The 14194-nt window shown below is 36.6% G+C and overlaps 1 protein-coding gene across 1 annotated transcript in view; it reads right to left on the minus strand.

Moving 5' to 3' along the window:
• Nucleotides 1-3915: 3915 nt before the first annotated feature.
• Nucleotides 3916-14194, minus strand: part of USP6NL (USP6 N-terminal like) — a 927917-nt gene continuing 917638 nt past the window's right edge. Inside the window, exon 14 of the mRNA XM_086918996.1 lies at nucleotides 3916-13226. Coding sequence (XP_086775122.1) covers nucleotides 11812-13226 — 1415 coding nt within the window. The 3' untranslated portion in view covers nucleotides 3916-11811. The remainder of the gene's footprint in view (nucleotides 13227-14194) is intronic.

The raw sequence follows: 14194 nt of genomic DNA on the forward strand, positions 1-14194 counted from the left end.
ATAAAAACTCTGACTGTGTAAGCATGGATTTGTGGAAAATCTGTAAACCATACATAGCATCACAGTGTCAAAATGTTGCCCATATCACTTTCAGGCACTGACAACACAATTTGTTACGTAGTGAATTTCAGGGCAGAACAGCACTTTAAAGTTACACGTAACACAAATTCTTCAGCTTTTATCCGTTTATCACAATTTTACTTTTCAAATCCCTATTTCTACTTTTTAAATTGATTTGTAGGGTCTTGTTTTTTTCTTGTTACATTTCCTACTTTCACCCTCAGACAGTGAATTATATCTATTGTTGAAATATAGCACAATTATTTTACAAAGGGCCACAATCCAGAGAACTTGCCTACAAAATAATACTATCAGTTTAAAGCAGATCACACATGCAGGTTCTCTCATGCCTATATTAAGTCTGAAATTCGTAGTCATTTGCATTTGTTTATTAGGCACTTTTAGAAAATATTTTTTTCATTTAAAAAAAAATGAAAAAAAGGTTACATATCTACTGCCATTTTTAGACCAATCTGGCTATCTCGTATGAGCCTCCTTATTTGCTATTTTGTTTGCTTTTGTCTATTAACATTTATGTATTCATGACCAAAAAAGGACACAAGAAAAATAATATGTACTTGATTATTATTACTTTTTGGCATGTTAAAAATATACAGCTGCATCAAATAAGGGCACACAGTTATAAAACGGTAGTAGATGACTTAAGAAAATAGTATTGTATATATTTTATATATAAAAATCTACAGTACTTATTATTGATACATAATTTTATAGCAGGTGTTTCTGCTAGCACACAATTTGTACAACTTTGATGTCATAAACCAGAGAACAATGTTTAAGACTTTGGATTATTAAGATACTAACATTTGTATATACATATGCATATATTTCTCAGCTCATGTTAGTTTTCACAATCAATCCATTACAGTAATTATTACAATCAGAATTTCATTATATTCTTGCAGTGTAGTGTTTAGACACATGTATAATGCAATACATTGCACAGTCTTAAATATTACTTATTGGATTACACTTCCACACATTGCTCACTATATACATAAAGTATGATTCCTGAATAAACAATAATAAACAAAACACTTATTTTACTTAAAACAATGTTAACTGTACCTTCAGTTTGGAAAACTGATTTAGCAAGCAAAAGGCACCACCTGTCAACACTTTATCCATCATCCAACTTCACAATGAATACACAAAGTTGAGGTAAAATGAAAATAAATGCCAGCTAGATGATAGGGTATGTTTTCGGGAGCACTGTGAAGTCTGCCTTTGGTGTCCTGTAAGCTGCAATTCGTTTGGTTTAGAAACAGTTCAGTAAAGAAGGTACACTTTAAAAGGGTGCTCTTGTTGTGCTAATTCTACAACAAATAACCAATTTCAGACAGTAAACAAAAAGTTAAAAACGTATTGTCACCACAGTCTGCAAGAGCGAAACATTATAGTGACGCAGCCTGATATGTTTGTTTGTCAAACCAATCAGATGCAATACAGTAGTACTAGGCAGAACATGATAACCAGGAATGTGAATCCACATTGATATTGGTTTTACCACAGCACCCAAGGCACATTATGGTCTCTAGATGAGACCGCTATGGTTAAATTAATGAACAGGTGTATAGTTCTTGCAATACATAGAATACATGCAAGGTAAAAAGAAAATGTGAAGACCATGTATTGCACTGCCACTGATCCTGCTCAACTGCCACCTTAAAGCAAATGAAAAAATGGACAACTAATAAATTAATGCATGCGACTTAGTCAATGACATTAAATATGGCTAAAATGCTATGACTGTTCTTTTCATCCTGCTCAAAAAGTACAAATGCAAGTGGAGTAAAAACATACATTCAATAGAAATGTAATGCAACATGTTACGTGAAACAAAATAGTTAAGGCCGAGATATGGTGTTGCACAGTGAGGTTTTCTATTGTTAAAGAAATTGAAAGAAATATAACATTTACAGACAAACTGAGATCAAAAGACGTAAGCATGGAAACACGATTAAAGATCTCTCCAAATGTGCCAAATGTATATTTTCTGGACAGTGTTTCTTATTGTTCCCTACCATTCCTCAAAGAGGAAAAATCAGCAACATGCACAAAAAAACCCTCATATCGCACATAAACAAACCAAGCCATTATCGAGAAAAGGCATTGCAGTACTAAAACCTAGCGTAATACTCTCATGCAATTTTTAAGGTGACAGTAATAAATAACTTTCTCCAAATGTACAAATCCAGCATTTTTTTTATAATGTGATTTGGCTGGGGTAAGAATTTTTATTTTTTATTTTACAAATCAACATACAAACACCCACCCCTCACTAACATGGTTTTTAGTAAGTCTGAGCGGTGAACTCCACACTGCTCGCTACGTTTTTCGCCCTCAGCGTTACACGGAGCTTGTGGAGTTCCAGAGGTTTGTTTTCCTCGTTTGTCAACATCAAGTTGGCGAGCGCAAGTATGGGAAATCAACCTCCCGGCAAGATTTGTCAACACGGGCGGTCGATTTCTCATTGTGAGTGACTGCGTATGCTCGAGACCGCTTGCGTTGAGAAACCGTCCGTTCGTGTTGAGAAAGCTGCTGCTCGAGTAAAAAATCCACTCGAGCGGCAGAAAGGAAGCAGCGCCCGTTTACGCTGTGCATGGTGCCGTTCGCGATGATTGCACAGTGCGGAAAAAATCCCGGCACTGAAAATCATTGTGGACGACATTTATCTAATATACACCACCAGTGCGTAGCGTAGTGTAATTGTTTTTTAACTTTAAGGAGTTCCGCATAGCGGAACTCCGCCCATGCTTAATTTTTAGTCTCATAAATGGGGGGTGCAACACTTTGAAATAGCTTACCTGTTTTTTAGCAGATCGTCATCAATGTATGACCCTACCCTCTGTATGTCTGAACCTAAAGCACTCACCTGTGGTGTCCCTGAGGGCTCTTTACTATCCTCCACCCCTTTGTTTATTATTGACCCCTGTACTGAGTGCAATCATCAGGAATCTCTGTTCTGACCCTCAGCAATGGGTCTCTTTCCCTGCACCTCTTTCATTGTTGGTTGAAGTCTGGGCACTCATCTTGATAATAGTCTTTCTTTTTGACCTCATGCATCTACATTTATAAGTACCTATTTACAGTTAAAAACTATTGAAATTATACTTCTGTTTACCGGCAACAAATTTCATATACCTGTCATTAATGCATTTGAGCAATCCTGTCTCAGTAACTCAACTATTGTATTTCTTCCTACAAAATCCATCAATCAACTTCAGCTAATTAACAGCAGGGCTGCACACTTAATTTGTAAGGTATCTTGATGCCTTATTTCTCCTTTCTTGAAACAATTAGCTTTCGGTTTATCAAAACATTTTTTCAGGTATACGAGTAGAGGCGCTACTACAAAAAATGGGAGGCCTGTAGGGCATATGAGAAAGTGTGCAGTCACTCTCTAATACAAACATGCATGTTGCCGGGTTCCAGAGTAGTTAAGGACGGGGGAAAGATTAAGTGAAGTCCCAATCCTATTGCATGGTGGGAAGATAATAGGGCATCATGACTAGACTCTGCAGGTGTCATTGTAAAAATTATTGTAGTCTTGCTACATAAAATGAAAAACCCAATACAAAGTGTTTCTAAAAAAAAGTATTGTTTTCAAGGCTCAGGTTATAGTCAACAGAGCTATTGATAATTTCCTGATCAAATTATGGTTTCCTGGAATCTAAAGTAATCATGTTTTCCTTCCCTTTGTCCCAAGAACATGAACAGTTACTATTGGTGATCGTTTTTTTCAGTAGCCGCTGCCAGGAAGTGGTACACACTACCTTTACCCTTTTGATCTGAACCTGATCACTCATCCCCATGAGAAAGCTATTGCAAACATTTTTGCTCTCAAATTTATTTCCTACACGTATGGCCTGGGTTATATTACTACAAAGAAATGTTGGTGCATCCACGCTGTAAAAGTAACCTACAAGAGAACTTTAACATAAATAGGATCTAAAACACCCATCACCAGCAATGCTTTTAAACAGATCCACAACAGGCCACCAACAAATTAAGGAACCAAATAACAAGAATAGCAATGATAAAATGCCTTTTTAGGAGTGCAAGTGGAGCACACCAATGACCAATTGCTATTTTGCTGACAGAACCGAAAATCTGTACATTGTTCCTGGTTCACTGTACACTCTTAACAATCATGATAGTAAAAACATTTACGTATAGTTTATAATTAAACTTTTTTAACATTTACAGTGAACCACATGGTGATACCTATTCATGACTGGGGGCATACCTGTCAAATAAATTGAATAGTAGAATAGAAAGTGTGGAAAATACTTGTATTCTGTGGGGGTCATCAGTCTGTTTTCTCCAGGTGGTAAGCTGTGCCAAAAATAAGACCAAAGTGAGGACTCTCTGGAACTATAGAGCGCAGACAAAGATCCCTCAAGTATTGCTCTTCATAAAGCTTAACGAAGCAATGCTTTCATCACAGGAGCCTTTCAGTAGATGGCATCTAAACTGTGCTGGCCAAATATTCATTTGTCCAAATGTCTGTGGGAAAAGTCTGTTGTTATCATGGCTAAGCTCCTGTCTTTTATCATTGTATACAAAAATTGGAAATAGATAATTAAGGTTCTGCTGATAAATTCTGTATTCGAAGAAGAGGGAGTCTCATCAAAAGAAATTTGGGCACCCTGGCTATGATGGAAAATCATCAACACATGGGTTGCTTTCAAAACCTTCTCAACTTGACAGATATGTCTTACAATTTATCTTCTATTAGTGAAAATTATAAGGGCAGATGTGTATTGTTCATTTTTTAGCTATATCCTGAAATAAATACCTCCTAGGACAAATACTTTACATTGTTACATCAATGCTTTTTCGGCTTCTAAATAAAAGTAAAGTTTATTTAATAAAATATATACTTAGTAAGCTCTTTCACATAAATTCCAGCAGACACTGCAAATGTAAATGATGTTTAAGCAGGTGTGGTCTAGGCTTAATGGAAGAACTGTTTTTAGGAAAAGTAGAATTCAGACAAATTCAGAAGCCTATGAATCGCAATTTAAAACAGTAAATGAAAACACGCCAACTGACTTTGGTCTGAATAGTGACTTATTAGAGCTCCGTAAGGTTTTGCCTTACGGAGCTCTAATAAGCCAGTATTCAGTACTAAATGTTGAGGTTTGTCAGATCCTCTGTGGAAAGTTCAGATTTAAATATTTTCTGTGACAAACGCCAGGGCTCGATCAGCATAATTAAAAGTTATCAATTGCTTCATCAAGTTTTTGCTGATATAAAATGATCAGGATTATCTTGTCATCTCCTCAGAGAGCATCACTACCAGAGACCAAAACTAGTCAGAATTGTGAATCTCAACAGTTTCTTCAATTTGCAACTAAGCACTGTAACTGCCTTGCATTCTTAAATACAAGAAGGATTTACATAAGATCTTATCCCCAACAAAATCATCATCCCTATTAGTAGCGAAATAATATTTTAGGTACCTGTTCAGCTTAGTTTTAAAATGAAGGCACCCTTCTTCATGCCATGTTGTTTCTGGGTTTATGTTTTACATTCATGCTAGGAGTTATTGCCTTACACAGACTATGACTGCTCAAGGTGATGTGCCAATGCATCATCCTCTTCATTCAGATTGAATTAGCTTTACTGTCAGCATATCCAAATTTGCAACACCATGCCCCACATATTTGATTATGCTCTAGTGTTCGAAAACCTACACGGTGAATATGGAAAATGTGGATCCATGCCTTTTTTTTTTTTAGCCGATAAACAAAGCAACAAGCAAATGGTCACTGCCATCCCAGGAGAATGTGCAAAAGGTTTACACTTTAAAAATATAGAGTAATGACCACAAGTTAGTCAAGGCAAGTATTGAAACAGTGGGGTGGCTAGGTTAGGTGTGTAGGTTTACTCTTTGGTAAGATACAAAAGGACATTTAGAAGAAGGCTCCTGCATAAAGAAAGTCTATTTAGGTTAAAAGAAAAGGGAATTGATTTCAGTACATATTAAAGTCTATGGAAGTACAGTAGTTCTGATGCAGCATTACATCTGCTGATGTATCCTGTACATAACTAAAGGAATGCTCTGTTGAGTTGGTTTCTGGGGGGGAAAAAAAAAACTTTAAAATCGTGGTTTAATATGCACAATGGAAGGAAGGGGGATTAATAATAATTTGTTTGTGAAAATGAAATCTAAATTGTGCAACACAATTTTTAATTAGAATTAAGGGGTGTATAAGTTAGCTAGCAGGCAGAAGTGTAGTTAACCCATGAATTGGCAGTAATATTTCGGCTGGAATTTAACATCTCAACAATGGGTTATAACCATCAAGCGGTTGGTGGGTATTAGGAGGATGATTCAATGGGGTAACGCTGTCCAGTCATTCGTATATGGGTGACGTTTCTCTTAAAACATTGAGGTAGACATTAAAAAAATATACATAATCATGAAGACGCTTTAAGCAGTTACAGGTCCATGAGTTACTATGGATGAAAAGGGTGAGTGCTACATACTGTAAGAGAAGGGTTTTATTAGTTTCCACTGGAAACAATAAAAGATCTTACCTATTTAAGTAGTAGTTTAAGGAAATGTTCTGTGTCATCTTCGAGTTGGTGCATAACAATGAGAGATTTGATAAAGACAGGGAGAATTTAGAATGCAAGTGGATGAGAATAAAACATCCCTGATACTCTCCAAAATGAGCATGGTTCAATTGAAAGAATGTATAAATGGCTACATTTCACCTGCTTCTTGGACCATTTGTGGCATGAGTCTTCTCCAACGTTTAGGGTTAGGGCAATTCAGCACCTACAGCCTTGTACTCCTAGAGTCCAGTCTCAGGTTTTACACTTGCCACATTGTGCGACTTAGAACAAGTGATCTTATTACCTTGTGCCTCAGCACTGTAAACTGCCATATTTGAATGCACTTAAAAACTTACTCGACCACAACATTAAGCAATCTATCAAACAATAGCAAAATAGCTACATTTGTTTAGGATCAGTGAGATAGAGAGGGTTTATGAAATCATTGGTAGATGGCTCAGTATGATTTCAGGGTTCACTGTGTAAATTATGAAGGGCCGTTCTAAACAACTACGCAATTAGCCTTTTCAGACATCTGTTGATTTCACAATCTCATCCCTGACATCAATAATCAGTAGGTTTAGTTATAAAAAATGTTTAACTGGCAGGCTTGGTAATGTTCTCTCTCCTCAGAGATTAGTAGAAGAATGGATACGAAACAACAGCTAGTGGCTTCCAAATGATTAAGAGTACCTTTTATTTAATGCATTTAGAAATAAAGTAAGTGTATTTGATAATATGGTTTCCATTTGGAAGTGTATGAAGACAAGTGTTGTTCTCTTATTGTTGGGGTAGGTCAATGATCCAAAGAGACTTTTGGAATAAGAGTTCTTGTCTACTTCAATCAGAAGGTAACCTCTTATGGACACTATTAACATTAAACTTGGCATAGTCTGCTGTTCCAAAACAGGTAAAGGCACTGTGAAAGGGTCGGAGTGAGGAGGAAGCTGCTATGGTTATTATGGATAGCTCAACTTCTATTGAGTCTTCACATAAGAAGATGATTCGGGAAAAAGGGCCTAATAGATTTATAATCCTGTTCAGAATGAGTAACTGTGGTGAAGATTTTTATGCAGATGATTTTAGAACTCTCACTTGAAATGTATACTCCATGCTCAGAACAGAGTGTGTAGTCACATTCAGATTATCTTTTTCAAATAACTATGGATTGAAACATGCCTGAGAAGAGCAATGGAGGGGCTAAGACTATGTAAAAGTGCACTTATTTAGGGGTTAAGGTAGCCTTGAGTTTTGATGGTCCTCTACAAGTCAATCTTAGGAAATGATTACAGCTTAAGAATCACTTCTACGAAAATCCCCTAAATGTAAATTAATTTCACCATTAGTCTTTAGCATCCCTAAGAAACATTATTATAGTTTTCAAGACTTAATTCATTCAGAAGTACTAGGCCATAGAGATATGGAAGATAAGACATATTTCCCAGGAACAATTGAAATATACTGAGAAATTACCCCTTTGAAACCACTAGTTCTTCATGTGCATGTATGTACATCCAAGAATGTTCAAAGAGATCTGGTATCAAACCTCAGAAACTCACTTAAACCATATGGCAAAATATGCTTGAGATTTGATTACTCTTGTTTCTACAAGCAACATATTTATTATTATTCTGATTAAACTAAAGTTAGCTGATAATAAGCTGTTCATGCCCTTGACAGTTGCAGGGCTGGTAGACTTATATCATATTTGAGGTGATATGTCAATTCGATAGAACACTTCAAGCTCACCTAACAACACCTCTAAGGAGGTTTTAATATTTCAAAATCTTTGACGTTTTTCATACTATATTAGTATTAGCAGCTGAAGCTATAGCCTAAAAACTGTGGTAGTCTTTAGTATTCTACAACAAAAGTAAATATGTTTAAGTAGAGAGTGATAGAGAATGTTCCAAGAGATATTCAATTGGAATGTTGGAAGCATATTATGAGTATAACTAAGAATTAAAAAAAGGGGGGCAGAATCATGCTGGAGATAATCACTTTTGAAGCTGCATGGCATTATTATGTTAGAAATGTAGGTGTACTTGTCCTGTGCATAATATAGCATTATTCTCCAAAAGGATAGTAAATATTTATGAGATTGGGAAGCAAAATGTATGAACAGCCATGAACCATAAATTGATTAAATTCAGCTGTTTGTGATAAGTGTAGCCTTTAATTCATAATTGGTATTCAGTGAGCACAATCATGGCCTAAATTAAGGTACAGAGAACAGGTGAGCTCAGTTACACCTTCGAATATAAGGTAGACGAGGAGGATTTATAGTGTGATAAAACATCATTAATTTACTTAATACTGCTAGTAAGATACCTAGATACCAAGTTATGGAAATGACATTATAGCCCACAAGTCTTCAGCCATTCAGGTAAAACGTTATGTCCCTTGATAAAACTTCAATGCACATAATGTAGTCATCCGCACAGCACTTTATCTATATTCAATTTGACACTATTTTCTAATTCAACCTCAACTTAACCATGCTAGGAAAAAAGAAAAAAGTTAATTGATCATATCTTGGTGGATGACACCATTTGGGCTGTAAATAATTCAGCTGGACGCAAAGTATAAAGAGTGATAAATGTAAAAGATAGATCTATTCGCAGGGCATTGCCGTCAACTTAAGCCATAAAAATATGGGGTACTACTATAACTAGTGGTTTCATGCCAAATACGGATGTAATTCTATTCCATGGCCTGCCAAAATAAATAAGATACTGTGAAGGCTACGGGGGACCTTCTTAGTTTGTGTTCATGTATCCCCAGAGTCTGAAATTGCCCCTCAATGTCTTCGTAATTCCAATCCTCTCAGATTCTCATCTCAGGATTGCCAAGAACATATCCATAGCCCCCATCCCAAGAAGGGACCTATGGACACCTGCCCTCTGTACCACTCAATAAATGTATCTATTCGCTATGCAGAATCTTACCATCCAATATAAACATTCCTGCTCTTCCAACCCAAGTGTTTGCTTCCCTTCTAACTCCGCTCAATTAATCAATTTCCTTTTAATAATATTACAGAATTAAACCCCACTTGCTAATCCCACAGAGTAGTCTGGTATCTCAATAGACAGAATAGAACAACATAAATTGCTACATGCTGACACCGGCCAATTTCTAGTCCATGGCAATCACTTCTTTTACTGTTCTGAATTTTCTGTATTTAGAGACCAACTTAGTTTACTATGTGAGATGTTTAGTTACTTACAGATTCTCTCTACTCCATCATAATAAATTGTGAGGCAAGCGTATATTCATTGCTTTTGTTTCCCCAGAATAATAAATATTAAAAATATTCCACAGCATTTCACTAAAGCAAAATAGTTATATCAACTATAAATACATCACTTTGAAGTGTATGTTGTAGCTACACTATTATACCCCAAAAGGTTTTAAATATGAGAAAGAATGAGTAACATATTTAAAATGACATACCTCAAAAGTACCTAGGAGAGGAAACTACTCTTTTTGTATAGAAATATGACCTTATCCAGTTGGGCTGAAAATGTATAATTCTTTAACTGGCTTCTCATATGTACTTGAAGTAGCGGGCTGCACATTATCCTGTTAGGTTGAAGTTTAAGGATTTTAAAGAAAAATGGTTGCCCCTAATTGTTATTTTAAAAAACAATTTGCAAACAAAAAAATCATAGTGAACCAGAACTTCATGGAATGTGGAAAAGGATGATCTACCTTTCATGATTCAAGCATATTTTGCCTGTAAGCCATCCTTGCAGTCAATAAACGTACTATTAACTGCATGAGTATTTAATTTGCTGACAAATCTAATGATCTTGTCGCATGTAACCGAAAACCTAAACAACAAAGTATAGGTTGATACAGGAACTGGTCACCATATTTAGCATCTGCTTCCTTCAAACAGGAACCCTCCTCATTTTACCTCCGGCATCTCTTAGGAATATTTACAGAAGGTTGCTTCCCCTTTTGAGCACCCTCTTGATTAAGGAATTGTCAAACAAAGAATGGACTGGAATGATTATTCAATATGGAATGTACTAACTAACTAATTACCTAAATGTTAAGTCAGTAGACTTCTGTAATAGAATAAAAGATCTGCAGACGGTTGACTCATTTCGAGAACCCCCATCTTTACAGTTAGTAAAGAAACCGTGCTTGAAAACAGCTAACCAAATAACCATTAGAATTACTATTAGTCGCGGAATTTACTACCCAATTACCTGAAAGTTCAGTCTTTAGATCTCCATAAAAAAATAAAAGCTATGCAAAGAAAAACAGAAAACTTTTTTGATGAGATAACAATAAGTTCAGTAAAATTACATGTAAACACAGTAATAGGTAATCACATTTTAAATAAATAAATACAGTGTCTTTATTTTAGAGCCTAAAGTCCAAAAATATGTTATGTTCAACAAGATCAACTGCACATCTAATTTAGATACACTCTTTATGCTTAAGAATGGATGCTTAGTATCCCTTTTACTTGCTATGTTGTCTTGCTTAAGCAGCTTAATTTTAAATTCAGCTCAAAGGGCCACATGTACAACCGCTTCATTTTGCGAGTTCCTAATTGCGACTTTTTGCCACTTGCAATTAGTAAGTAGCAAAAGGCTTGTACTAGTGTGTCTCAGACACATTTAGCGATTCCTAATGGAGTCACATTTGACCTACCTCTTCAATATTCATGAGGTTGGTCACAATTTGCGACCCACTGGGAATCACTAAAAACACAGGGATAGTAGACTACTGGGGATAGCGGACCACCATGTCCGTGTTTCCTTTTAAATAAAGCAACTTTTTTTTCCGTACCCCTGCATAATACCGACTCGCAAACCCTATTTTTCCAGTCAGTAATAGGTTACTGACTCGCTAAATAGGGCTAGTATATGTCAAAAGGGTATTTAGCCGTTGCTACTCGCCTAGTTCTCCGCTTGTGACCATTAAAACCTTTTGTACATGTGGCCCCAAATGTATAAAAATAAGCTTCATGTTGAGCTTCAAACAGGTTTCATGAAATTTGTCTAAATTTCACTTACATTCATTCATAAATATGATGATGTATTCACTTTGTATAATGTACTGCTGTTGCAATAAAACATAGCAGTGCAATGTAGTGAGCAATTCTCCTTTAGGTGAATGTAGTGTGCAATAATATCAACTTCACAACATCACTGATTGATGCCCATCACCAAGTTTCCTGTAATGTTGTGTACCAACTGATGGACTTGTATGTTGGTACCGATGAATAGGCGTTTGATCCAAATAGGGTGAAGTCCTGTAATTTACCGGATTCCCAAAGGAATCAAATGTAACACTGTAGTCTTGTACTGGTGCCTGCTGAAAAGTTGGTGACATCTGTACGTGCCCAGAACGACTTTGATTAATATCTTGTTTCCAAGACTGTCCAAACGACTCTGTTCGGTACATGTACACAGAATCAGTCCTTTGTCTATCATCGGGTAAATAATCCACAGGCGGAATAATGTATTTGTTACCTGGAGGTTGCCTGTATTTCCCAGTATTTAGTATTGCGTCAGGTGCAGCGGGTTGCACTTCTATTCGCTTAGAAGGTGATATCACAGGATTCTGATGGCTTGCAGTGTAAGAGTTTATGTAAGGTGTATCTGGTGGAAAATTGAAGCTCATACCATGTTTATTAGATGGGTTAGCCTGATTTCCATGAGCATAGCTGGGAGGCAAGAAAGGGGGGCTTACTCTATCATTGGAATACCTCGGGGAGGTGCTGTGGTAAACAGGTGGGCTACTGTAGGATGGTGGTGGCTCTTTCAAAGAAGCTCCTTGGTCAATACCATTAGATGGAGATGCATGCTTAGGGGATCTGGGTGGCATCATTACACCTGCATTACTTGTTACCTTAGCAGGATTTAATTTTTTTGCATCACGTTTCAATGAAGAGCTACTCAAGTGAGTAACATTTCTTGGACTTAATGAATCTGTTCGATCTCTTATTTCTTCAACATGAGTCTCAGGATCAACTCCAGGAACATTGTCATATTGCGATGCATTGGACCCTCGCTTACCTTCATCAGCATTTAAAACTTTATTCTTTTGCTTCACAATTGTTTGAGGTTCCTCAGTATTGGGCAAAGGGGCTCCTATTACATGGTTAACAGGTCTACCTTTACCTTCTACAAAATATTTTGTAGTAGTGTTATCAGACAGTTTATTCCACTTCGGCACAAATTCTTTTGTGTTTGAAGTAGCATTTGCATTTTGGTTTGCCACAGCATAATTGTAAGGTTTAGTGTTGTCTTGCCCAGTTGACTGAAGATTTTTCCTATATTCTGTTTCTCCTTTAATTTGCCCAGGTCGCTGATCACTGTGTCCACGCTTTTGCGGGTTTGAAGACTTTTCCAAAGAACTCCTCCTTCTCCGCTGATCTTTTTTGGGAGAAGTTTCTTGTCCTTTCTCGTAGGATGGTAACTTGTCTACCTTGACCTGAGTCGGTACCCTAGAAATGTTCTTTTGTCCATTTATCATATGATTATGTATAACAGGAAGAGGTTCTGGTGGGATTACCCCCAACGGTTTCTTTGGAAATTCATCCTCTTTTGCTGTTAGAAAAAGACAGAAAATACAAAAATCATAAAGTTTCACAAAATGTTCATGGAGTCATCACTGGAGTATTTATTAAGCGATATATTCAAAATGTTATTCCTAAGATGTCCAACGTTACCGCTAATTTTTATTGTAACCTGCGATATTATAACCCTTTTAAAATGTTCAATAACAGTCCTCTAGCCCACCGTTCTCTTGTGCACTAAAATATGTCATAATTTACTAGATACAACATTGGTACTTCAACTTGCCCTGTTTAAAAGGCAGAGAATACTACGTTCTTAGCCCAAACTTGCTGACGTCCTAATATCTAACATTCTAATTCTAAACAGAATCCGATTTCCTATATGTATTGATAATGGCACAGAAAAAGGTCAATATAAAAAAGAAAGACAGCTACAAAGATATCTAACCAGTAAAATCCAGCAATACACTTGATGTCAGACCTACAGTGGGAAAACCAATGCCTCTTTTTTGGCTCATTGGCGCTTGCTCTTTATAGAGGACCACATATTCCATTCACATGGATTGCCAGATATTCTAACTGCAAGCAATCCGTAACCACAGACCATCATCTACTTCATTTAATGGAACTTGTGTGGGATGCCCATTATGGATGAAGCCATCATGCTGAATTTGTCCACTCAGTCACCTCATTGTTAATGCACACAGTAGACCTTGAGAAACATTACAATAAGCAACTTGTATACAGAGAACTGTAGTTCAATACCAAATACAGACGTCATGGAACTGCCTACTAAAATAATGCTTTATGTTTTTCTTGGTCCAGAGAGTGTGCTTTGTTCCAATGAATCGCCTGAATTCGTTTTAGCTAGGCACTAAACCGAATTGATCTGTATTCACTAACCTTTGAGTTGGACTTACCTCTAACCTACCAACCTCAAACCCCAGAGCACTCTGGAATGGCACGTCTACCTTCTGCCAACCTTTCTTTGGATTGAGC

Source organism: Lissotriton vulgaris, chromosome 1_1 (assembly GCF_964263255.1).
Source record: "Lissotriton vulgaris chromosome 1_1, aLisVul1.2, whole genome shotgun sequence".
Classification (NCBI taxonomy): domain Eukaryota; kingdom Metazoa; phylum Chordata; class Amphibia; order Caudata; family Salamandridae; genus Lissotriton; species Lissotriton vulgaris.